This window comes from Eschscholzia californica, unplaced genomic scaffold, assembly GCF_041429995.1.
Source record: "Eschscholzia californica isolate CP2 unplaced genomic scaffold, dmEscCali1.0.p SCAF_5, whole genome shotgun sequence".
NCBI lineage: Eukaryota > Viridiplantae > Streptophyta > Magnoliopsida > Ranunculales > Papaveraceae > Eschscholzia > Eschscholzia californica.
Window position 1 is genome coordinate 93,991 of NW_028238472.1, and position 26,552 is coordinate 120,542.

Genomic DNA, 26,552 nt, shown 5'->3' on the forward strand with positions numbered 1-26,552 from the left:
TTATGTTTTCCTGAAATAGGTATCTACCACTAGTAACAAGAAATACAGTATGAGCACAATTACACATGTATTTCTAATATAAGAGAAGAAACATATAACATATTATATTCTACATATATATTTGCAAAAGCATATATTCTACAAGGAAACTTAACATGTCTAGGGAATAGAAAATGGTAAATTTTTTTATATCACTAACCTACTGCCATCAGTACTATAGAGCATCTTTGTGCACCACATTCCAGTAGCGTCATAGTCAACTCTAGAACCCACGTCGTCATACAGCCAGGCTTTAGTTTTCCGTCGACTGCAGTTGAAAAAATGAACTATGAACCTACAAAAGTAGACGACCACTTAGGCATGTTTGTTGGAACAATATAATAAGGACGTTCGACGATAGGATTGATACACTTGTCCATTTCCATCTACTTTTCTTAATACAAATCTACTTCATGGTATGGGGGTTATGATAAAACTGAATTATGGCCAAATGAAAAGAATTATCACAGCAAAGCGGAAGTGTAGAGTTAGTGTGTTGTTACATGTATGCTCTCTTTACAATAGGGCAATACGGAATAAACAAGTGCTTGATGACCTTCGAAGTTATAGAGCCTATGTCCAGCCAAATTCCAAACCCGTTTATACATACTTCTAACTTGTTAAATGCATGTAGAGATGAGAAAAGTACGCACAGTTTAACGAAGAATGGTCTTATTTTTTTGTTCTCACCTTTATCAGTTTGTCATCTCCACATGTAACCAAGCATCGTTGTTTGTCTGGATGACAGAATGCTAAATCATTTACATTGCCAACATGAGCACCTATCTGCAGAAAGATAAAGTTAGATTTAAGTTCCAATTCTAATTAGCTAGTTAGGATAGCACAGAACGGACCTCAATTCCCTGTAGCTGCATTTTACCAAACATTTGTACTGCATTAAAAGTGACATTGTTTTTCTCTCAGTCATTTTATCAAACATCTGTACTTCATTAAAACATCTGTACTTCATTAAAAGTGACATTGATCCACATACACAATTCCAGTTTACACCATCTTTCACTATCTTACGATAAATTGAAAAAAGATCTTAGAATCAAGGAACATGGCATCATTAAATCTTGATGCAGTAAATTATAGTTCAATAATGTTGGTGATGAAGCAACCTGAAGAAGAAGAAGATTCGAAGAAAAGAAGAAACATCGAAGCAACATTAAAGAAGAAGAAGAAGATGATGACACACTATATGATCTGCGCGTGCGAGTTATCATCTACTGTCAAAGCTAAATGTAGTTCCAGAATCTGCACTGTTTTTGTATAATGGTTTTTGGGTTTTCTTTGGAATGGTTAAATTAGAGTTCAATAATGTTCGTGATGAAACAAACCGAAGAAGAAGAAGATTCGAAGAAAAGAAAGAAACATCGAAACAACATCAATGAAGAAGATGATGAAGAAGGAAAAGCCCTAAAAATCACTGAGTAGAGAGAGTAGACTTAAGGTTGTAAGGGTATTTCGGGAACAAAAAAAAATAGAAAATGACCTGATTAACAATTATTCATATTATTTTAAACTTAACCTGTTATTAGTTTTAATATTTTGATAATTTATAGTTAATAAAAATAGATGATGGCTTTTTTGGTTATTACGATAATATTTTCACCCCAAGTAGTCATTTTCCCCTTAAATAACATTTTAGTCTTAAAAGCTATTTATAAATTTTAGAGTTAATTCCTATATGGCCCCCTACTTTGTGACCAGCTTCCTTTATGGCCCCCTTTTTTTCGTAAATTCAAATATGGCCCCCTATTTTCATGGAAATGTCCTAACTACCCTTCCTTTAAATCTTTTTTCAAAATAAAATAAAAAAAACAAACATAATTCCACCTCACTTCCCTCTCCACCACTTATCTCTCTCCACCTCACCTCTCTTCCCAAATCATCTTTCTCTCTCTCCAACTCACCTTTTTTTCTCTCTCCACCTCACCTCTCTCTCTCCACCTCACTCTATCTTCTCCGATGAAGGTCGCCGGCCGGAAAATTTTCCGGCCGACGACCTTCAACCTAAAAAAAAAGTTTTTTTTTTTTTTAACTCTCTCTCTCTAAAAACTCCGGCGAAGGGGGTTCCCCTTCGCCGGAGTTTTTAGAGAGAGGGAGATGAGAGTAAAAAATTTATTTTATTTTTTTTTAGGTTGAAGGTCGCCGGCCGGAAAATTTTTCCGGCCGACGACCTTCATCGGAGAAGATAGAGTGAGGTGGAGAGAGAGAGAGGTGAGTTGGAGAGAGAGAAAGATGATTTGGGAAGAGAGGTGAGGTGGAGAGAGATAAGTGGTGGAGAGGGAAGTGAGGTGGAATTATGTTTGTTTTTTTTATTTTATTTTGAAAAAAGATTTAAAGAAAGGGTAGTTAGGACATTTCCATGAAAATAGGGGGCCATATTTGAATTTACGAAAAAAAGGGGGCCATAAAGGAAGCTGGTCACAAAGTAGGGGGCCATATAAGAATTAACTCTAAATTTTATATACTAAAAACACAATATCCTAATTGTATTTCATCATTTGCTGTAGTTGTCACAAAGAATATAAAATAATAATTTGTGAATAAAACTGAAATCATTAAGAATGCGAAAAATTATATTCAAGTTGAAGAACTCATATGAAGAGCTACTAATGATGCGTAAACTCCATCCTTGATATTGATTAGTTCCTCGTGCTTTCCTTTCTCTGCTATTACTCCATTTTTAACTACTGCTATCACATCTGCATTTTTAATTGTCGATAACCTATGGGCTACCACCACTGTCGTTCTATTCACCATCACCCTGTCCAATGCGTCTTGTACTACTCTTTCCGATTCAGCATCAAGTGCACTCGTTGCTTCATCTAACAGTAAAATCTTTGGCGCTTTCACTATAGCACGTGCTATCGCTATTCTCTGCTTCTGACCGCCCGATAGTTGGATTCCTCGCTCTCCTACTATTGTGTCATACCCCTGCATTTTACCACATTCAGATATTCAGAAATTAAACAACAGTACTGGATTAATTAGCACTAATAAAGAAGACAGATGAATGAGATAATAAGAAAGCTATTGCGCCAAGGGTCAATGCATGTCGGACCTGTTGCATAGCACTAATGAATTTGTGTGCATTTCCCAACTCCGCTGCAGCCAAAACCTCTGCCTCGCTTGCATTTCCTTCTTTCCCGTAAGCTATGTTGGCTCGTATTGTGTCATTGAACAGCACAGGTTCTTGCCCCACAAGACCCATTTGTTGCCTCAGCCATCTCAACTGGAACTTCTGAATTTCAACCCCGTCAACTGAGATGTGACCTGAATCAGGGTCGTAAAATCTTTGCAACAATGACACTACAGTTGATTTCCCACATCCACTTTCTCCTACCAGAGCCACCGTCTGAAATACGAAAAATTTCAGACTGTTAGATAATGCAAGGGAAATACTATGTTGTCGAAGTTCCAATAACATTTGTGTATGTGCCTTAGAGAGTTAAAGGCTCTAGTAAACATTTATGAAGACTTACTTTGCCGCAGCGAATTGTTAAACAGAGATCTTGGAAGATCTGACTGTCCGGTCTTGTTGGGTACTTAAAACTAACGTGTCGAAACTCGATCTCCCCCTTCACATTATCTAATGTCAACCCAGAGTCATCGCTTGCATCTATTTTTGACTTTCTGTCAAGTATCGCGAATATGGAAGCTGTTGATGTCTTTGCTTTACTCGAATCTGGGGCAAGAGAGCTTGATTGAGAAACTCCCATCGCAGTCATAGTGAGAGCAAAGAAAACCTGTGTGCACGAAAAATAGTACTACTTGACGATTTTGAACTCATTTTTATAACTTGAGGGAGGAGTGATATAAGGAGTTCTTACGCGATAGACATCTTCAAAAGAAATCTTTCCTGCCTGCACGAGTTGAGCTCCAGCATAGAAACTGGTTGCATACACGGAAAACAGCAAGAAGAATGAAAGCCCAAAACCAACCCCGCTAATTAATCCGAGCCTTATCCCTGACGAAAGTGGGCCTTCACATTTCTCTTTATACAATTTCATCACCTTCTCTTCAGCACAAAATGAAGCAACTGTCCTTATACTTCCAACGGCGTCATTAGCAACTTGACTTGCTTCCTCATACATAGTCTGCAACCAACCACATGCTCATTAAATTTTTAACCTAACAAAAGTCGACATTATTCTTAGTTACATGAGTTTTCGAACAAACCTTTGCATCGCCGCTAAAACCTTTCATAAACTTCATTTGAACATATCCATTTACTCCAATTAGAGGTAGCAAAACAAGAATTATTAGAGCCAGTTGCCAGCTTGCGGTAAAAGCAATAAGCAGACCAGATATTGCTGTCGCCAAATTCTGAACAAGTAAAGCAAGTGCATCCCCCACCAGGCCACGGACAGCTGCTGCATCTGCTGAGAGCCTTGCACCTATTGCACCGCTTGAGTTCTCGCCCAAATCAAACCAACCAGCCTCCATATAAACCGCCTTCTCGAAACACATTGATCTTATTCGTCTGATCAATCTACACCCTGCCACTGCAAAGAAATATGTTCTTGCTGGGGATGCAACAAATGATATAACAGCTAGGACGAGATATATCAATGCCCAAAACCTGGAACCCTTTCGAAGTTCTTTAGGTGGCTCGTAGAAAGTTTTTATCATACTAGATAAGAGTATAGCAAATATCGGGAATATGACTCCATTGATTGTCGCAGATACGACACCTAGTAGTAAAACAGGGATCTCTGGCTTGTTGAGATACATAAGGCGGCGGATAGGAACTTCTGGTGCTTGTTCTGAAGGTGGAACAGTAGGGGACGGAAGTTCTTTTGGTAAATTATCTTGTATGTCTAGTCCAGTAGGTACACCAAATGAGACCGAGAATGAGTTATGACTGATATTTCCAACAGAAGATCCATGACTTATTGACCTTTGGGAGGACTGGTGTTGGCTTGATTGCCTGCCGAACTCCATCTTTCCTTGATCACGGTGGTCTGACTGTCTGTTTATTTCTTGTAGGCGTATAAGCTGACCATATGGTCCATCAGCATCCTGGAGGAGCTCCGCGTGTGAACCTGATCAATTGACGAAAATGGACATATATCATCGCATGTTAATAATAAATACCTCAAAATCTTGGACTTTTACCGATAGACTGACAACATATAACATGGAGAGGACCCATATTTTTTTTTAATTTGTATTCTCTTTTTCACCTTGCTCGAAAAGTTAAAGTGGCCTAAAAGATGAATTCAAGTAATAAAATTGATACACTAGCACAAGAGTTCTTCTATTACTTAGTGACTATATTAAGACGATGCCTACCTTTTTCAATAATTTTTCCTCGATGAATGACGGCTATCATATCAGCGTTCCTAACAGTGCTCAAGCGATGGGCAACAATGACAGTGGTTCGATTTACCATGATCCTATCAAGTGCCCCTTGCACAATCCGTTCAGATTCAGCATCAAGTGCACTGGTTGCTTCATCAAGAAGCAGAATCCGCGGGTCTTTCAGAATAGCTCTAGCAATGGCAACTCTCTGTTTTTGCCCCCCTGACATCTGAGTTCCATGTTCTCCAACTAAGGTATCTAGACCCTGCAAAAACAATATTTCAATATTGAACGTGGTTACCCCGTTTTACTGAGATATGGAACCGAGATTTAGCAATTGGTTCGAAAAGATTAATGAGAATAGAACCTGTGGGAGTTTGTCTATGAACTTGGCAGCATTTGCTAACTCGGCAGCAGCTCTGATTTCTTCAAGAGTCGCACCGTCCTTCCCATAGGCAATATTATCTTTAATGCTGGCAGCAAAAAGCACTGGTTCCTGGCTGACAAGGCCAATTTTCTCTCTGATCCATTTCAGCTGAAATTCCCTCAGATTAATGCCATCTATGAGAACTTCACCAGCTATTGGGTCATAAAATCTCTCTACAAGACTAATTACAGTTGATTTCCCGCTTCCACTTTGGCCGACCAAAGCTGCAGTAGTACCACTAGGTATGGACAGAGAAAACCCATTGAATATTTGCTCGTCTGGTCTAGAAGGATAACTGAAATAAACATTCTTTAATTCAATATCCCCACGAAGATCATCCAAAATGCGTCCTTTTGGGTCATAAGCATCTATATCTGGTTTCCTTTTAATCGTCTCAAACATCTTGAATGCAGCAGCTTGTCCTGCTGCAAATGCACCCAAGCACGGAGATGCTTGACCTAGAGACCTGAGAAACAGAAGGCGGAAAAGAATATTATCAAGTCGGGCTTTCACTGTCCTAAAGCATAACACATCTACACCTTGTAAAACGAATAAGTCGAATATATATAAGAACGGAGAAACCGAAAATTTGAAGCGGAAGAGCTCACATGGAACCAGTCAAAACAGCAACAATAATGTTAACGACATCTCCTCCTGTGTAGTTTTTTTCGAGTATCATCTTGCCACCAAACCACGAAGCCAATGCGTAACTGGCGAAGATGACAAACATAACTGCGCCAAGGCCTAACCCGGAAACCAAACCCTCATTAACACCGGACTTGTAAGCCTTTGTGACACATTTGTTATAGTTCGAGATAGATTGTCTTTCACCAGTAAACGATGCTACCTGTGTAGAATATAGTTTTTTAACTCGAACATTTGGAAATAGTAAAAAAAAAATTAAAGAGACAAAACTAAATGGTCTCTTAGGAATTACTCACTGTTCTGATTGAGCCGATGGTCTGTTCTACAACATTTCCTGCTTCTGAGTAAGCAGCTTGTCCGCGAGACGCCATCTTCGCTACAAGCATAGACATGGCTGCACCAGCCGCCGCCATAGGTGGGATAGCAGTTAACATCACGAGTGTGAGAAGCCACCCCTTGAAGAAGGCAATCACAAAACCTCCTATAAACGTCGACATCAGCTGTATAAACTTCCCAACCTGTAAGTACAATCACCATTTGAGCTTTCAATATCTTTCTAGTTTAAAATGAATCGACGATTAGATTTTATATTCTTATTACCTTCTCGCCCATAGCATCTTGAATTAGAACAGTGTCACCTGACATCCTTCCAACAACCTCGCCCGTGTTTGTTTCCTTATCAAAGAAAGAAACATCTTGCCTCAATATAGTCTTCAAGTATAAACTCCTTATTCGAGCAGCCTGTCTCTCCCCAGTGACCATCCAACAAGCAACCTCTAAAATATGCGAATACGATATTATCAGTATTCAGTAGAAACTTCTTCATCATTGTATATTGTGAAATTTTAAAAACTAGGTATAATAACCAAAAGAGCAATTGGGTACTTACGGAAGAACGATGCGACACCAGAGCCCAAACCCAAGTAAATAAATTTAAGTGCTACCTGAAAACATAAAGATATCGGATTTGAGGTTGAAATTGAGTTCATATTGGGTGGTCCGAAAGTGAGAAAATCATAATATGATGCTAAGTATGTACATATATAGTTGCATTATTGCATACCTTGGAGACTTTATGGACCACACTGGAGCCTGAAGTTATTCCAAAAGAATCGAGTAAATCTCCGAGGAGAATACTCATAAGTGGCATGGCTACACCATTGGCAATAGCAGCAATGCTGCCAATAACCATTAACATGACATCTTTCGAGTCTGCGAAAACGAATAGCTTGTAAAATGGAATAGTTATTGAACGTTCTTCCCCACCCTTCTTCTCTGGGATCTTCTTATCTATCTCCATCACAGATGTTGATGAAGTAGTAGCCCCATGATTGTTTATACTATTTCCATTAAAGCCATTCTCTTCGGCCATGTCGATTATCTATCCCAGATTCTCTTCAATAAGGTTAGAACTAATTAACCTGAAATCTGTTACAAAAAATAAAAATCAGATCAACTCCATATAAAATAAAGCAAAAACTTTACAAGAAATGGTAAACCCCTTTGAAAAAAGCCATTGGATCGATCCTCAGGTACCCATTTATAACAGACACCCACAAGCCACAACATTATTACCACTCAAACTCAAGAACAAATCACAAGTTTATACTAAATGAAAGCAAGAAAAAGAAAACTGAATGCTTATAAACTTAGAAAAAGATTTCAGACCTTTGGGGGGGATGTGGGTAGTGATGATTTCACTATTTCTTTTTCAAGTTCCCACTAGGATTGAGTGTAAGTCACTGCTAGCTCCAGCTCCATTGTGTTTGATAAGGAACCTGAATGGGTTGAAATGTGTGTTGTTTATATATATAGAGAGAAGAGCAAACCATAACCATAGGAGGAATAAATATTCAAATATTACAAGTACAAAGAGAAGTTTAATTCTCAGTTGGAAGACAACCCCATAATCTTTTGAGATTCTATTTGTATAATTAAATAAATAAATTTTATTACATGCACATCACTATGACATTTTTAATGATCATTTTGGTCAACTCTAGCCCAACATGTTACATGCTCAAGCACCAAAACAATTAGACTAGGAGAAATATTTTTTTGTTGCAAGTGTCTTGGGGCCGGAAAATTGGACATGTAAGGTTTTACCCGAGAGATTCGTAAGAAAATAAATATATGAATATTTGGACAAATTTGTTTCAAATTTCAAATAGCATACCTGTCTATACTTTATGAGATATTGGTACTTGTATTAGTAGATATTTTTATATTGAATCACCCATGTGAGCCATCTAGGGCTCTTAATTGTCAATAGTAAGTAATGGGGGGTTATGTAATTTAATATGTTACTTATTACATAATACTACTCTCTGGAAATTCTTTTTATTATATTACTAGTATTAATTAGTTACTCCAACCAAAGAAACCAAGTTAGTTGATGCCAGATCCTTAATTATGAAGTAATCCATCTCACAAAGTTTGACAATTAATTTATATATATATATAAATATATAAATATATATTTTATATATATATTATTAAACTAATTAATATAAATATAAATATATAAATATTTATATATATTTAATTAATATATAAATATATAAATTAATATATATATAAATATTATTAATTATATATAATAAACTAATTAATATATAAATATTATTAATTAATATATATATATATAAATATTTTATAATTAATTTTAATTATATATAAATATATAAATATAAACTAATTAATATATATATATTTATATATTAATTAGTTTATTATATTATTAAAGAAACTGCACCTATATATATATATATATGTGATCCTTGATGAGCAAGTAATTCATCTCTCCTCATATATAGTTCCACATTTATTTTAGACTTATGTTATTTTAATAATATATAGTTTCCTAGCTAGTGTAATATGCCAGTCAAACTCTCCTTCTCTAGATATAGATTATTAGTTGCAACAGAAGAAAAAAAAAAAAAAAAGATATAGTTCATTAGAAGCCAGGCCAGGCCAACAACCCATGTGAAGGATAATTCATTTTTATTCACTAGTCATTTCTGGAATTCTTACTATGTTACATATGCTCTTTGTCTTGCTATTTTTGTTTCTTTTCTATTTTCTTAGCTCTTGACTATCGGGTTGGTTTTATTTGAAAGATTATGTATAGTCAAATGAAATTTTAGTTTTAACTGAGTCCAACCAGATGGATCATAGGAAGAAAATATGCGCCTGTAACAAAATAAGTGGTGATTTTAAAACTTCCCGTAGATTAAACAATCCACTCAACCAAACAATAAAGAAACTCATTTGTTGTTTGTTTCCAAGCTCTCTTCTTGAATATATGCATTAGTTGGGAAAATATCAAGTATATAGAAGATGAAAGAATATAAGACTCGAGCATGGATGATAGATATGGTAGTTTTTCTACCCAAATTGTTGTTTTAATGATGTAGTTTTCAAATTGCTTTGAGTAAAATCCAAACATTAATAACACAAATGATTTTACAAACTGATACTCACTTAAGGAAATTGATAGAATAAAAAAGGACTAATAATTTGTCATACTAGTAGTTATCAGCTTTTGGGTTGTGTGTTTAACAAATCTTGAATTTTAAGGGGTTAATGCGTTAGTTGTGAAGGAGTGAGCGACCTGATTGGAATTACAGTTACAAAATGTTGGATTGTCTCCTCCTGTAGTCTGTAGAAGTAGAATAGAGGGGATGGTTGAACACGTAGTGCTGCTTGGAGATTAAACACCATGGGATTGTTTCTTCACCGTTGGATAGAAACTCTATTAGAGTCTCCCTCTACTCCTCTAGTATAAAGTAGTACCATATTAGAACCAAACTCCTCCTCCGACAATTTAATTTTCAAATTGTGGATTACTTGAGCCAAACTTTCACTCTAGTAGGATTAAGAGGGGCGGGCAACTTTAGCCAGGAGGAGTCTAATACATTCATTCATTCATTCATTGACTAACACAACACGACACGACACGACACGACACTTTTATAGTTGGGCTTAGAGAAAATTTAGTTGATTTTTTCAGTTAACACCACCTCTAGCCGGAAGGAAGGTCTTTTGAACTCACTGGATGGACTTAAAAGAAAACATTTTTCCTATCGTGAAACCTTTGGGAATAACTTAGCTTTTCAATCAAACAGAAAAAAAGAGAATTTAATCAAACGGTGGTTATCGAAAATCAGTAGGCTAAAGAAATGGGATTATATTATAGGATGTGCCAGAAAGAAAGAAAGAGATTAACTGTCGGTTTCAGAGGCTCGAATGACGACGACGACCTCCTCCTCCTCCTCCTCCAATTTCTTCCTACACAGTCTGGTGAGAGAGAGGAGAAACCCTAACTGACATCTTTCTTCTCTGCATGAATTAATTCCTCCATGGCGGACTACTCTGATTAACAATTAGGGCAAAACCACTCTTATAATAAGGTAAGTGTATCTTCATTTTATTTTACTTTGATTTCCAAATTGTTTAGCTTCGTCATACTAAACGACTGTTTTTAGGGTTTTAGTTGAACAGAAATGATGTTACTTTTCTAGGGATTAAGGTGGTGTTTGTTCCAATTATGGTCATTATTAGGGTTCACATATTCCTTTAGGTGTTTGTATACTTACTTTTCTAGGGATTTAGTAACTTATTGCTTGTTTAAGAGAAAAAAAGTTGCTTCATTCTCATCCAGCCAGCCAGCCAGTCATGTCTGAAGGAAAAATAATAGCTATTTGTCAAGCTGGAGGTGTCTTTTCTACTAATAAAGATGGAACATTGTCCTACTCTGGTGGAGATGCACATGCATTAGATATCGATCAGGACACTCCGTTTCATGAATTCAAATCAGAGATTTCTGAAATGTGGAACTTTACTGCAATGACCATCAAGTATTTCCTACCCGGTAACAGGAAAACGCTCATCACCATCTCTAACGACAAAGACCTAAAACGTATGATTAATTTCCATGCCAACTCTGTCACAGCTGATATCTATGTCGTTCCTGGAGAGACTGTCGTTCATGGTGGCTCCACTATGCCTGTTAGTAGGTAATCAATTACTTCTCTCTGCCTATTATGCTTTTACCGTACTGCTTTTGGAACTTAAAAAAAACTTGACCGGTGCAGGTCTAGCAGAACCACTGCTCCGGAATCAGTGGTTCCAGTCGATGTCCCTGTTGATATAACCCCCGTTGTGGATATACCTATGGACGACCAACCCCCTGATACTCCATTATACATTAAGCATCACAGTGCAGCTAAAATGTGGGAACATGCTATCACTGGTGTTAATCAAAGATTCAGTAATGCTGCTGAATTCCGCGATGCCTTGCGTAAATACTCTATTGCGCATGGGTTTGCTTACGTGCTCAAGAAAAATGATAGTCATCGAGTAACTGTCAAATGCAAAGCAGACGGTTGTCCGTGGCGAATACATGCATCAAGATTGTCCACTACCCAATTGTTTTGTATTAAGAGAATGACTTCATCACATACATGTGGAGGGGCTACCGTGACAAGTGGGTATCAAGCAACAACAAGTTGGATCGCGGGGATCATAAAGGAGAAGTTAAGGGAGTCCCCAAATTACAAGCCGAAGGATATCGCCGATGACCTAAAACGAGATTATGGGATTGAACTGAAGTATGCACAAGCATGGCGAGGAAAAGAGATTGCAAGGGAGCAACTTATGGGTTCCTATGAAGAAGCATATAGTCATTTGCCCCTTTTTTGCGAGAAAATTATGGAGACGAATCCAGGTAGCATGGCTACATTCACCACTAAGGATGACTCAAGCTTTCATCGCCTTTTTATCTCATTTCATGCCTCTCTATTTGGTTTCAATCAAGCTTGCCGCCCTCTCCTTTTTCTCGATAGTACACCTTTAAACTCAAAATACCAAGGGACATTGTTGCACGCAACAGCAGCTGATGCAAATGACGGTATCTTCCCAGTTGCCTTTGCTATAGTAGATGCGGAAGAGGCAGATAATTGGCATTGGTTTCTAATGCAGCTGAAATCTGTGATAACCACTACTCTCCCCATAACATTTGTTGCAGACATAAAGAAGGGGTTAAGGGAATCTATAGCTCAAGTATTTGAGAATGGGCATCATAGCTATTGTTTACGCTATCTCGCAGAAAACTTCAAGAAAGTTTCTCATGAAGTTAAGCGTCTCCTGGTTTCTGAATTTTATGTTGCTGCATATGCACCCAGACGTGAGGGATTCCACCGAAGTGTGGAGAGCATCAAATGTATTTCTCCCGATGCTTATAGTTGGATTATGAGCCTCAGAGCTGAAAACTGGGCAAATGCATACTTCGGAGGGGCAAGATATAACCACATGACATCGAACTTCGGAGAATCTTTCTACAGTTGGGTATCTGAGGCACACGAGTTACCCATTACGCAGCTGGTTGAGGTAATGCGTTGTAAGATAGTGGAATTGATCTACTCGCGTAGGTTGGAGTCAAGTCAGTGGTTAACGAGACTAGCTCCATTAATGGAGGAAAATCTTCAGAAAGAGGCTTTAAAAGCTCACGGGCTCGAAGTGTTATTCTCACCTGGTAGCACATTCGATGTACGTGGTGATGCCATTTATTCTGTTGATGTTGAGCATTTCCATTGTACATGCAAAGAGTGGCAGATCACGGGTTTGCCATGTTGCCATGCTATTGCTGTTTTTGAATGCGTTGATCGGAATGTATACGAGTATTGCTCCAGATACTTCTCAGCCGATACTTACAGGCTAACATATTCAGAGTCGATTCATCCAGTTCCCAATATTGAACTGATTGTAGATAAAAGTTCAGCTCAAAATACAGAGAAAGTTATCCCTCCTCCGACTCGTCGTCTACCAGGCAGACCAAAGATGAAACGAGTTGTAACCCAAGAGTTAGTCAAGAGACAACTTCAGTGCAGTAAATGCAAGTGTCTTGGCCACAATAAGACAACATGCAAAGAGATCTAATTGGGGTTGCAGCACTATATCGTAAGTATGCATTTTGACTCCATACTTTCTGCAACAGATTTCATTAACTAGTCATTTTACAATATCGTTTAGCTATATCTAAATATTTCTTTGTTGATCTTGTGAACAGAATCAAATCGAGGAAGCGAGCAACCAACCCCTTGGCTCTTCGTCCTTACTGCTTTGAGAATCAGAGAAGGAGGTAAGAGCAATGTATTAAGCCCCCTTGTTTCAAGGGGTTATTCGTGTTACGGGTTGCCGTCATATCTTGGGTTTTCCTTTCAAAATTGTAGTTGTTATTAGGGAGAATGTCTAGATCGTATCGAAATGGTGTTAGACTCTTACACTGTAGATCCTGAAATCCATGGAGTAGCAGAATGTATGTATTGTTAAAATATTTAAACAGAAAAGGTCAGACATCTAGGATTTAGGGGTCACTATTTGAGCAGAAATTATCATCTGAACAATATTAACATCCACCACCCATTTGAGCCATTTAACCAAGAGAAATGCTTGCCCTAATGTGAATAAGTAGAGGAAGTTATCCTTCAAAAAGGTATTAGTTGTACAATCTCAAAATTTTGGTAAGTGTTTAAATAATACTCGAGTGATGAATTATGTACTGGTTGTAGCTTTTTTTTTTTTTTTGGATATTGACCGGTATTGATATATCAATACGATGTGATAAGCACGATAACCGTCAAATTTAAATCCGAAACACGCCTAAAGTTCAACGAAATTACTGACCTAAAATCCATCTACCTACTTTATTTATACACAAGTTCAATGATCTTGGATTTACACTTCCATGGGATTGAATTTGTGACCTTTGTATTGCGGAGTACTACCAACTGGACTACTAGTTGTTGGTTATGAGGATTGTCGTAAAATGTTTCATATCTTTGAAGCAGCAGAAAAATGAAAATGTATTTCTCTTCGCCCGTTACAAACTGGTTGGTCTTGGTTATGAGGATTGTCATAAAATCGTTGTGGCAATTCTAAATAAATGTTGTGTTACTACCAACTTTAAATCGGTGGTAATATTGTCTAAAAAGTTTATACTTGTCAGATATTTTTTAAAAATATTTCTTCTTTAAACCATGGCTATAAAAAAAAGGAAAAATGTGTCCATAATGCAATTTTCTTAAAGATTACTTTTCTTTATTTCCAATCTCTCCTAAATTTATCCATTTTCGTGAAAAATGAAAGCTACCAAACACCAAAAAACAAATTAAGGTAGTTTCTATGTTTTCACATATTCTAAATCTTTCTCGATTGAATTTGTCTTTGTTTAATGCTAAATCTTTCGCGAGTCAACCATTCAGACAAATCAAACATCACAGCACAAAAGCAAACATTTTATATGATAGACATTCCGTCTCCCGAACTCTCTCTCTCTCTTTCTCTACTGGTGGCAATGGCCAGTGGGGTGGTGGGGGTGTGCTGTTCGAGTCTTCTTCTTCTTCTGGATGTCAATAATCCAAATAAGTATTGACAACTACAAAGATCCGAGAGGAAAACAGGAGTAGGAGATAGGCTTTGTGGTTTTTTTAGAAGATTCTCGTTACAGTTCCAGATCTTGGTTGGCTTCTCCGGCGAAGGGTCTTCCCTTCGCCGGATTCCTCTTTTTCTTTGTTTTAATAATTAGTCTGATTGAAACGCTTGTCTGTCAAACCACTTATGTTGTATCATTGAATCTCTCTGGGAAACCCTAATTTTCTTCATCATTTCCGATTCTTCTCTTTCAAGCAACCCTAAGTCCCTAACAGAGAGAGATCCAACGCCACCACATTCTTCCATCGTCTTTCTTTTCTTTCTTTACCAAATACCAACACAGATCCAAAACCTCCATCCATTAATTTTATTTTCATTACTTGCAGACAGGTTTTCAACCTTTTTGAAGAACAAGTTCGATCATTGAACCGATCTTTTGTTATTACATAATCCAATGATGGTGGTGGTGGGGGACTTTGTGGATTCCGTGCTGGTGGTGTTGACGGTTTTCCGGCGACATAGGCGATTTTCCGGTGATTTAAGATATGGGGCAGTGGGTGGTTACATTGACGGCGGTTCCCCGGTGGTGGTGGTTCTCCGGTGATGGGGGTGGTTCTCCGGTGATGGGGGCGGTTCTCCGACGATGAAGACGGTTTTCCGGTGATGAAACGGTTTTTCCGGTGACGACTTTCCGGTGTAGACTACGGTGGTGATTTTAATATTAGTTTTTGTATTATTATTTCTTTTTGTCGACCTTTAGGGTCTTCTCATTCACGACCTTTAGGGTCTTCTCATTCACGACCTTCAGGGTCTTCTCATTCTCGACCTTTAGGGTCATTTTATTGAGTCTGTGTCTAGTCCCATTTCTTTCTCTTCATGAGGCACTTTGCATTTAAAGGTATGTAACTCTCATGAAGTTTTCAGAAGAGAGAAATAAGAATGATGTATCATCCATGTAAACAATGTGATTTTATCACATATTAATGGAATGGTTCCCTTGGCTTCAAAAAAAAAAAGCAAACATTTTGAAAATCAACTCCTAACTTTCAAAAAAATCAAAAAAAAAAATTCCTTCATCAAAAAAAAAACTTTCAAGAAAATCAAACACAACTTAAAACATTTAATGTTTGCCCATGTCTGCCAAATATCGGGCATATTTTATGTCTGGGATCCTCCCATGTCTAGGGCATTTTGAGACTACAAGATGTCTGGAACATTGGAAAAAGATGCAGTTTATGGAGATATATAGGCTAAATGTACATCAATCCTATTTTTTTTTCTTTAAAGAAGAACCAAGCGCTACAAGAGATGATCTGCTAACCAAGTTTTGCTTGTCTAATGCTAGACTTTCTCATATACAATTCTTGGCGACTGAAAATAAACGAGAATGTTTAATCATGGCAATGGTTCTTGTGAATCACCCAAGCGAGACAAATGAAGGTATGCATCCGTCCCTGCAACCACACAACGATGAACAACATCAAATATGCTTTCATGGGTAAAGCTCGCATAAATAGGGAACTGTCCACAGAAAAAAGAACTATTAGACAGTCTTACCATATCCTTCCATGGAGATGATTTGCAGGTCACCACCGAAATATCGTGCATAGAGACGACTTATTGGGAGTCCATACCCATATCCGGCCATGGTCACCGCATCGGGTGATCCATCTTCCGAGTACTCGTGAATTGGATTTTCCGCTGTACTGTAAAGATAAGTAAAAATTTTGGGAAGTCCGCTTCTTGGAATGCCACCTCCTTCATCTGAAATCTATTATATATTAAACCAGAGCAAGTCATTATGCATTTGTATCCGTCTTCATTGCGGGCAAGGTGAGATAGAATTATTACAATCAAAGAACATAATCTAGTGGGGAGGGCAAAAGCTTTAATTAGTGTGATTCCGTTTTTTGGCGACAAAAGGAATTAGACTAGTGAGAATCTAAACACAGTGGCAGAAGTATTCCAGTGGAAATCCAGGAACAATCGAAAAAATTATTCTGACAAGCCTAAACCGAGCCGTAAAATTTCAGATGGATTCAACAACACTTATTAGACCTTATCATCAACAACAGTAGACATGAAACAGAAAATCTTTAGAACCTAGATAATCAAGTACAGACCTTAATGGTGACATCTTCTAAACCATCGGCAACTATGATTCTGACGGGAGGTGCAACTCTGTCGGAGTCCATAAATCGCTCTTGAACAGCACGTAAAGAGTTCTTAACTAACTCAAATACCATCAGATGCAAGTGTGTTGGAACATACCTGTTTCGATAAACATAAAAATAAGAATTACAATAACAAAGCTAAAGGGTATAACTCAGAATCCACTACGCAGACAAAAGAGGAAACAACATCTTAAAACAAAGAGATGAGTTAGAGAGACACACGAATCAACGATGCTCAACATGAATCCATGTAAAAAACTTACGGAAATGTGAAATTTGGATCCCCGTAAATATCAACATTAGGTGCGCTCCCATACTCCCGTAAGCAAAGTCCACGGGCATCTTCACTAGCATTTCGAGCTACCTCCATTGGAGACATTTTAGTATGTATACAACCCACACAATTCGGTGGCGGATTAGGATCGTGCAGAGCCACGTGCTGCCCTGATTACACACACCCATAACTAAATGTTTGTCAATGAAGTTGATATAAATCGTATCTCACAGGACTAGCAAAAGATATAACCAATAGAGTAAAAGAGGGAGAGATAAATATGAACTAACCAATAAGAACACGAATTCCAATCCTAGACATGTAAAACCGGTCGAGAAATTGATGAATCTCATCCACTTGTTGCATGATCTTTCGGTTCACATCTTTCTTTAGCTGTTGAACACCCATGGCCATCATAGGAACCACATTGTTGTGTCGAACTTTAATCATCTTAATCATTTGTGTGAAAGCTAATTCATCATTTGTATCTTTGATCTCTGGAAAAGATCGAAGATCTCGAAATGAATCTAAGTACCAGTCCCTCACCTAAAAAAATAAAACACAAAAGTCTTACTAGTTTAAAACCATTAGAATTCAATCCATACCCAAAAATCACAATTTTTCATATTAGACAACACCATTGTTAACAAATCAAGGGACCTATAATCCATGGCCATTATCATAAGATTTCAATTTTAAAGCAAAAAAAAAAAAAGAAAATTCCTGTAAAAATCATAAACACCTCTTGTGCAAACTCAAACAAAGAATCATCATCCATAATTAAATTAGAAAAAGTAATAATTATTATTACCTTCAATACAGCTGGTTTATCAGATAAACCAGAAGGCAAATTCTGAAGTTCAATAGCTCTTCTAGCAATTCTAATGGGTAATTCCTTATGAAGGAATTGAGAAGAAATAAGAAGATTTCTTTCAGTGGGTGTCGATCCAAATTCCATCATGTACCTTAAACTCACACCATTCTGCTTCATTAAACCCCATTTTTCAACTTCATCAACTAAAGCCTTTGAAAAAGATTCAGATAACTTCTTAGCCGCCATGACCCCAAACAAAAAATTACATAAAAAACAGAGGAGGCGAGGTAGAAGAAGAAATCCAAATTAACATGCAAAGGAGAAATTCCCAAACCCAAAATAGTAAGAACCCAATTAAAGAGAATAGGGTAATAAATCTGAAGATTGAAGAGGTTAGCGAGACATTGGGGGGAAGACTAGAGAGAATGAGAAGTTTTGATGGATAAGTTTATCGCCATGAAAGCAGCTAGCTCCACGAGACTAGCGAGGACCATGGATACATATAAAGTGTTTTTGGTCCCCTGACCTCCTTTTTTTTAACCCACCGAATGAATATACTGGGACTCGACTTATAGGTGATATTATTCCAATTTCCAGTGTCGCTTCAATTATTGAGGTATGGGGCAATTTTTGATAGACATATGTTACTTAATATTGGTGGTCTAGATAGACTAATACATGAATCAAAAATATCTGATGGATTTAGAGTCAGATACTTAAGACAAATCAATAAGATTACATTTTAAAGTCAGACCCATCAACAAAATTTGGAGAAGATCTATAAGATTGAGCTTTGTGTATTAGGATATCTCTTAGAGTCCGTTTAATACGTGTGAAAATGTGAGTAAGAAAGTCGTTTTCTGAAGAAAATCAGTTTTTCCGCTGTTTGGTTGGTTACTTTGAGTAAGAAAATCTATTTCTCAAGAAAAAAAAAAAGTGTGCAAATGGTCTAATTTTTTTCCCACCTTTCAGATGGGAAAGTTGATTTCTCACTCTCTCCCTCCTCTCATAAGGGCAACTCCAATGTGGGGCTCGAGCTCCCAATTTTGGGAGCCCTTGAATTTTGGGAGCCCCGGGCTTTTTCTCGATTCCAACGTCGGGCTCCCAAATCAAAATAGTATACGTGTGCGAAGTACGTGTGCGAAATTTTGATTTTAAATTTCGACTATAAATTATTAGATTTCGATTATGAATTAAAATGTGATATTCTTCCGTCGAGATAAAAACAAAAAGATAAACACAAAAAATAAAAAATTAGAAAAAAAATACTTAAAATAATAACAAAATAAAAAAAATCAATTTAAAAAAAAATTAAAAAAAATAAAACAAAGTGGGGTGGATTCCCTTTTAGGGAATCCACCCCAAATGTGACCGTTGGGAACACCCCAACGGTCACATTAGGGGCTGGGAGCCCCACCGGGAGCCCAGCCCCGGGGCTCCCGGGTTGGAGTTATGGGGCTTAGGGGCTGGGGCTCCCAAATTTGAATTTGGGAGCCCCAACCCCTATACATTGGAGTTGCTCTAACTCTCTCCTTCTATAACTTTCTCTCTTTATTTATCTCCTACCATAACTCTCTCTGTTCATGTATGTCCAATTAATAAATAAAACCAAATTAATAAGTAAGTTGTAATTCTAAAGGCACCCCCTTAAATTCTAAAGACACTCTTTAAATGGCTAAAATTTATATATTGGTTAAATGCTCAATTAATAAACATTTGTCTAAAGGCACCCCCTTAAATTCTAAAGGAACCCTTAAATGCCTGAAATTTATATATTGGTTAAAAGACCAATTAATAAATAAAACTTAATTAATAAACATTTGTTTAAAGACACCCCTTAAATCCGTAACATTAATATATTGGTTAAAGGCCCAATTAATAAATATAACATAATTAATATACATTTTTCGAAAGGCATCCTTTTTCTCACTTTCTTTTCTCACTTTCTTATCAAACACTTAAAATTTGACTTTGGGGAAAGAAATCTCTTTTCTTTCTAATGGGAAAGAAAGTCGTTTTCTTACCCACATATTTTCTCGCGTATCAAACAGACCCTTATTATTAATGAATTGGAGAAGAAATTCAAGGATTTCTTTTGGGATGGGGACAAAGAAGTTAAGAGGATTCATTGGGTGGCTTGGGATATAATGAGTAGGCCAATGAATCAAGGAGGTTTGGGCTTAAGAAACATGAGAAGGGTGAATGACGCCCTGCTCTCTAAATGGCTTTGGAGATTTGGGACGGAGAAGGAACACCTATGGAGGAGGATTATTTCTGAAAAATATGGGAAAGATGAGCTGGGGTGGATTTCAAAACCACATTCGATATGGAGAATCTACAATAGGTGGAAAATTTTCAAATCCATCTCAAAGCTTAAGATAGGGGATGGAAAGAACGTAAGCTTTTGGGGCGATACATGGGTCAACCACGTTCCCCTAAAGGAAGCCTACCCAAATCTATTTCGCCTGGCCAATTTAAAGAAAGGCACAGTCAGCGAGTTCTTTGATTCACAAGCTAATAGCTGGAGGGTGGAGCTTAGAAGAGGTCTATATGAATGGGAAGAGGAGGAGGCTAATAGATTCATGAACGACATTGCCCCGTTTTGTCTTTCGGATCACCCGGATTCCAGGATCTGGAATTCCAGTCAGGTAGCTGAGGGGAAAGGGCTTTCTGTAAAGGCAATGGTCACCCTTCTGACGTATGAGGTCAGGGAACCAATGCCGATTTTTAAAGAGATTTGGAGGAAGAACACCCCAATGAGAGTAAGTGTATTATTTTGGACTGTCGTGTGGGATAGAATTCCTACAATGGACAATTTGAGGCGGAGGGGTTTAATCTCACCTAACAGATGCAACCTATGTGGGAAGGAAGAAGAAACATGTATACATCTTTTCCTTGTATGCAACAAAGTCAGAAGTGTATGGAACAGATTCTTGGGAAGCTTGGGGATTGCCTGGACTTTCCCAAACTCAATTTCGGATTTCATTATGGCGTGGAAAGGGATCAAAGGGAGTAAGCATAAGAAAGCGATCATCAATCTTATCCCTAAAGCCTCGTTCTAGGCAATTTGGAACGCTAGAAAAGAAGGAATCTTTAGGGATAAAATTCGGTCGGTGGACCATATCTTCTTCGCGGCTAAATATCTTATTTACCATTGGAGCAGATCTTATGGGTGGGTTAAAACCTACACGTTCAATAACATAGTGGAAACCTGGGACAGCTTCTTGGCTTCTTTGTAATTTTTCTTCTTTTTATATCCCTGGCTCGTCCCGATCCTTTAGCCCATCAGCCGGGACTAAAGGAGGGACCCGACTTGTGCCAAGTCGTTAGGACTTAATCGTACAATTACAATCAATATTAATTCAGTTTGATTCAAATTTTTTTTTTTTATTATTATCTAATATTGCTATTGCCAAGTCATGTGCGCTCGTCCGAAAGAGTTGTGGGACCTTATCCCTCACGCCATCTTTTGGGCAATTTGGGAGGTTGCAATCAAACCATTGTAGTAGGCAGCTTCATTGCGCTTGGAATATTACTTTTTGATGAATTTTATGCGTTCTAACCAATTGTTTTAATAATTTCTTGTGTGTGTTTAGATTGTGAACCCCAACAACAAAAATATTAGAGACATTCCTAGACTGGCGCCTCCAGCCCCAGCAAGGAAGTTATTGTCTGTGCAGCCAGATGCAGCAGGAATCTTCATTTAGTACACGACAACTTGTGATCTTTGTGCAGTGTGATCCAATGAGTTTTGCCATTTTTGTCTATACCTTTATTCTTCTGGTGGTGTATTATTAGAAATGCTAGCTTTCTGTGCGACGAAAATCTTCAAACCAATGCCGGAAAAGGTTAGCATGAGGCCCCTTCATGTTTGTGGTTTTGGTACTCCATTTATCTTGTGGTTAGCACTATCCTGGACACCGGCCTTTTGGTGTCCTGTTACTATAGATATCTTAAGATGTACCGCTGAAGTAGTAGCTAAGACGTTCCATCAGATAAGAGTCTTTAACTCTTAAGAAGATCAATTAACTAGTTAACCTGATTAAACATGACATACCATCTGCCGAATGAGTATTGACAAACCATGACAATAAAGAGTTATTATTCCTAGAAGCAGATCGTATATGATAAATTCAAGTAGATAACACTTAGCAAACTTGACTAAGTAGTTAAAGTATTCTATTCTTTCATACATTTATTATAGTGATGTATAATACTAATAAATTAGCATGACAGACACGTTTTTGAACTGCGGGTACGTAGTTTCTTAAAGCATAAGTAGATGACCAGAACTGATAGGCAAAATTTGAATTTCATGTGTGCTTCATCATCTTTGTCGTGACAATGGATACAACGACCAATATAATATTAGGAGACAGTGGCTTTAGGGTAGCTGATATAGATATTGAGGAGGTGCTGCTATTTGGTGGGGGTTTATACCCAAAAATGGTTGTCGTAGCTGTACTAGGATTGTTAGTATTCAATACTGTTGAAGATGATGAGCTAGAGCTGCAAATCGGAGGATAAGAAACCAAAATCTGTTACTGCCTGGTAAAATATTGATACTAGTAAAGACATTAGGCATAAAAACTGATGAGCACATAATTGCCTTGATGCTGCTGTTGACGAGGACGGTGTCGATGTTGTTGTTGTTGTTGATGACGATGATGATGATGGGTAAATGCAAGATCCGCTACCTGGTTATCATGACAAGGAAACGGATGTTAAAACAGTTTTGTTGGCGTATGGGGACCCAAGTTTTCGAATAATGAACACTAATGTCTTACTTTGTTTTTTGAAAATGCAAAAGTAAAAGGAATTATGCCCTTACTTGGGTTTGAGTTAACTATTATTGCAGCTCCTCCAAAGTCACAACTGGATGGTTGAGGATTCTTCTGATAATAGTTGTTAAAGGCATAGGAGGCGTGGTTTTGGATTGTATTTGGATTATAGCAGCTTCCTGTCTGCTGAAGTGCTGAACAATCAATGCCTCCCATCCCACATGCATAATCCAGTCCAGACTGAAGGGCAGTTTCCAACACTCCTCCTCTAGCCACACACCAGGTCTGCCCCAAAGACGTTGGCGGATTGGTTGTCGATGGAGGATTTATTGCAGGTGTTGTGAAGGGCATGGTTATGGGATTGGTTCCAGTTGGATATGTCGTTACTGGATTCGTTATTGTTGTTGGCACCGGAACAGTGGTAGGTGTGGTAGTCGGATTGTTTATTGGAACTGTTATAGGTTGATTGACAGGATTTGCTGAAGGTACAGTAAACGGGTCGGGTGATGGAAATGTAACAGGTGCAGTAACCGGGTTTGCAGGCATTACAGGGAAGGGGTTTGTAGCGGGCACGTTGATAATTGTCGGTGCAGGGTTTTCCGGTGGGATCATGATAGGTGTTGTTGCAGGATTAGTAACTGGTGTCATGGGGTAGTTAGCTGGTGGGTTTATGGTGTCATGTAATATTGTTTTCGTTGCAGAAGTTTCTACCTTGATCTGCTGGTCATGAAGTTCTCTATGAAACATCTCATCTTTTTCCTTCTTCAGGTCATTTTCTTCTTCAGATTCTTTAATGGATGATATTTCTATGAAGAGCCCTGAAATCTTATTTTTAATATGAACATGAGTTTCTACATATTTCGTTATCTTCATAGTGAATCCAGCTACCTCTACTACTACTGCACTAGGATAAACCGAGTTCTTGACACTCAGCACCAAACGAACGTCTCTGCTAGGAAGAATAGACGAAGCTTTTCCGACAGTCAATCGCACAAAGTGGTCTCCCAAGATCTTGTCTTCATTATTATTATCACTCTCTACAAGAATGAAGGACTTGTATTTCTGAATAAAATTCATGATTCGAATTATCTCACTTGCATGATTCCTGTGTAATTTCTCTAGGATTGAGAGTGAGAAAGCGACTGATACATTCATTCTATGTTCAAGATTGAAGCTTCTGAGAGCAGAAATGATTGAATCTAAGGTGGGTAAGATGAAAGGTAATTGCTTTTCTGCTAAAAAATAAGTGCTACTAGTACTAACTATGATACTAGTGATGTTTATATAAGGCAGAAAGCTTACTAGGTAGGATTTCACCCATGAAACAGCATGAATTTCACCACCTTCTAAATGGGTTTCATTTAGGTAGAGATGAACAGGTATGTCGGAGTCGATTAATGAACTTAAGATGCTGTAATCTGCAGGAGGAAATAATACCCTTATCTGCGAATCCGAAGAGCAGATTGTAAGAGTAGAAAGGAGAATGGAGAAGAAGAAAAAGAGCATGGAAGCTCTGTGAGAAGCCATGAAAGCAGCAGCAATCTGAGAATCTAAGGATATGATACCAGCAGGTATTTGTTTCTATCTTATTTATACATAGGTGGTATCCAAGAACATTGAACCCCCATACTAGTCCAGAAAAACTTGAAACAAATGGCGGGTATAAGGAAAAAACAAAGTATGAGTAAACGCGTCCCGTCTAATAGCTCAGAAGAGGAAAAAGTATAAAAAATAAAATAAAAAAGCAAATTTGTCTCAAGCATTCATATTTGGTTAAGCCATTAATCTTGTATTCTGAGTCCTTGAATCGGACGTATCTGAGTCTGACTCAATTTAGTGCTAGTGGTGGTGTGCCTTGGACTCTTGGTTGTCCATTCTGAATCATCAATTGATATTAGCATGAGCCATGAAGCTTGTCACGAATACTCGGTCTTACTGCAATCAAATACATTCCTAACGAGCGGCCAAGTTAGTACTCGGTTCTCGAAATTCAGGTCTCTTCGTTATCCGATTCGTGCCATAATTTGGAAATAAGGTGAGAGGGTCCCAGCCATTCAGGGCTCTAAATTGAATTTAAAACTATGAACAGAATTGAGTTTTGGAGCCAAAATGAGTAAACCTTTAGGGACCTTTTTTGTACAATAGTATGGTAGAGGGGGGGATATACTAATAAGTTGTTTCATATCTAACGGTCAGGATTCTCTTATTATGGAGAAAGCAAACACAAGAACCCTAAAGTTTTCTATGGAAAAGAGGAAAAAGCAGGAAGAAATGAGTGGGAAACAAATAATAAAGAAAGAAAGAAAGAAAGAAAGATGGTTTCTTTGTCATGAAGGAATTGAGGTCAGGAAGTGGAGCCGTGGAGAAGGTGCATTGCAGCAAACAAAAGAAAGAAAAAAAATCTATTTGTCGACCCGATGAGGAGATTCATTGGATCGACTGATCACGTCAGGAATTTGATGAGTCAGGTATGTAAATACTACAAAAGACCTTTTCTAATCTTTGTATCAGTTTACGTGTGATAGTCCCACATCACTCACGAGAATGTCTGAATTCTGAGTTGTAGGTAAGCTTAAGCTTAGTAAGTATTGATACCTTTTGAGTAGGCTCGTGGAGTCTTTGTCAGGAACAAAATCCCGTACTTGTGAGCTTGGCCTGATGTTGCAAAAGCAAGGACATATCAATAACTGCTACGACTCGGAGCTTCACATTTTGGTCGTTCATTCTTTTTGTATAACACGGAAACTTCAATTCTAGCACGGCCCTGGTATGGGTGTTTGATCTTCGTTAGTCATCTCGACCGGACCCCATTGACCACTACTATAGGTCTATCTATAGAATTCCAACAGCAGGCATGCTTTCAAATATTCAAAAGCAAACAAAATATGAAAAAGAAGAAGATAAAAAAATTAAGTGGAACCCAAAAGGATTTGGTTTGGTAGGACAAAAAAGAAAAGAAAAACTGTGGTGGTAGCTCCTGGTTTCTTTCTGTATAAACCAAGAAAGCCATGGGACCTCTATTAGTATTGAGAAATTAGCGGGGGGAAAAAAACATATAATACTCAATTATTCGGCTGTGCAGGTTTTAAAATTAGTAGTCGAATAAAGTTATATGTACCTAAAAGGTATACGTGGTGAATATTCAATAAACAAATTCAGTATAAAGTATATGTGAATCAATTATAATACATATTTGATTATTTTCTATTTTGGTCTCTTAACAGAGAGACATCTATATATACCAGCTAACTCATTTTCTTATTAGTTCCAATGAGATTATTAAAGTTTGTCTCAATTTTTTACTAGCAAAAAGATAAACATACAGTATTATCTCGACCTATATAATAGGAGTTCTGACTGAATTTGGTGCATTTGTAGACGCGTGGTGCAAAGACCATCTATTGTTTCAAGTTTTTCTGACGCAGAAATAAGCTCTGATTTAAGGCACAAATATTAAGTGTGGTTGAAAATTTAAGTTTGTTAACCTAAAGAACAAAATCTATATTATTATTAGTAGTAGTCTATATTAGTCCTATTAGAAGCAAAGTGGAACTAGTCTAGTTGATAGTTGGTAGGACCTATAAGAAGAGGCAGGTATTTCTTCTCCAATCTTTTTCATTCCTAAAAGGATGAACAATATTAATTCGGA

The 26,552-nt window shown here is 37.6% G+C and overlaps 4 protein-coding genes and 1 long non-coding RNA gene across 18 annotated transcripts; 2 read left to right on the plus strand and 3 right to left on the minus strand.

The window, feature by feature from the left end:
• Positions 1-2,495: 2,495 nt before the first annotated feature.
• Positions 2,496-10,803, minus strand: LOC147535834 (ABC transporter B family member 11-like). Of its 2 annotated transcripts, XM_086640590.1 has the most exons (14): positions 10,041-10,803; positions 8,096-8,205; positions 7,491-7,855; positions 7,317-7,371; positions 7,028-7,203; positions 6,724-6,945; positions 6,391-6,629; positions 5,723-6,248; positions 5,347-5,620; positions 4,231-5,096; positions 3,882-4,148; positions 3,534-3,797; positions 3,113-3,406; positions 2,496-2,985 (listed from the first exon to the last, which is right to left on the minus strand). In XM_086640590.1, the coding sequence occupies exons 3-14, from the start codon at positions 7,797-7,799 to the stop codon at positions 2,632-2,634; spliced, it is 3,846 nt and encodes a 1,281-aa protein (XP_086496716.1). In that variant the 5' UTR covers positions 7,800-7,855; positions 8,096-8,205; positions 10,041-10,803; the 3' UTR covers positions 2,496-2,631. The 2 variants fall into 2 exon arrangements, with proteins under 2 accessions (XP_086496716.1, XP_086496715.1); XM_086640589.1 differs by lacking the exon at positions 10,041-10,803 and having other exon boundaries at positions 8,096-8,334.
• On the plus strand, positions 10,099-13,984 carry LOC147535835 (uncharacterized). 12 transcript variants are annotated; one of them, XM_086640598.1, is made up of 5 exons: positions 10,474-10,843; positions 11,091-11,300; positions 11,382-11,445; positions 11,524-13,387; positions 13,497-13,984. In XM_086640598.1, the coding sequence occupies exons 2-4, from the start codon at positions 11,105-11,107 to the stop codon at positions 13,364-13,366; spliced, it is 2,103 nt and encodes a 700-aa protein (XP_086496724.1). In that variant the 5' UTR covers positions 10,474-10,843; positions 11,091-11,104; the 3' UTR covers positions 13,367-13,387; positions 13,497-13,984. The 12 variants fall into 12 exon arrangements, with proteins under 12 accessions (XP_086496719.1, XP_086496717.1, XP_086496718.1 ...); XM_086640599.1 differs by having other exon boundaries at positions 10,570-10,839; positions 11,095-11,300; XM_086640602.1 differs by having other exon boundaries at positions 10,598-10,843; positions 11,524-13,391.
• Positions 13,985-16,117: 2,133 nt separating this feature from the next.
• On the minus strand, positions 16,118-18,772 carry LOC147535836 (pyruvate dehydrogenase (acetyl-transferring) kinase, mitochondrial-like). Of its 2 annotated transcripts, none has more exons than XR_015225242.1 (6): positions 18,120-18,665; positions 17,599-17,854; positions 17,298-17,478; positions 16,984-17,131; positions 16,418-16,624; positions 16,118-16,314 (listed from the first exon to the last, which is right to left on the minus strand). XR_015225242.1 is itself a non-coding variant. In XM_086640603.1 (6 exons), exons 1-6 carry the CDS (start codon positions 18,366-18,368, stop codon positions 16,256-16,258), a joined length of 1,107 nt encoding a protein of 368 aa, XP_086496729.1. In that variant the 5' UTR covers positions 18,369-18,772; the 3' UTR covers positions 16,118-16,255. The 2 variants fall into 2 exon arrangements, 1 of the variants encoding a protein (XP_086496729.1); XM_086640603.1 differs by having other exon boundaries at positions 16,418-16,631; positions 18,120-18,772.
• A 3,454-nt stretch (positions 18,773-22,226) lies between these two features.
• On the minus strand, positions 22,227-24,430 carry LOC147535837 (uncharacterized). Its single transcript, XM_086640605.1, has 3 exons — positions 22,954-24,430; positions 22,732-22,819; positions 22,227-22,631 (listed from the first exon to the last, which is right to left on the minus strand). Exons 1-3 carry the CDS (start codon positions 24,428-24,430, stop codon positions 22,436-22,438), a joined length of 1,761 nt encoding a protein of 586 aa, XP_086496731.1. The 3' UTR covers positions 22,227-22,435.
• Positions 23,000-25,371, plus strand: LOC147535838 (uncharacterized). The gene is made up of 3 exons (XR_015225244.1): positions 23,000-24,123; positions 24,328-24,474; positions 25,100-25,371. It is a non-coding gene; the product is annotated as an uncharacterized LOC147535838 (long non-coding RNA).
• The last annotated feature ends 1,181 nt before the right edge of the window (positions 25,372-26,552 follow it).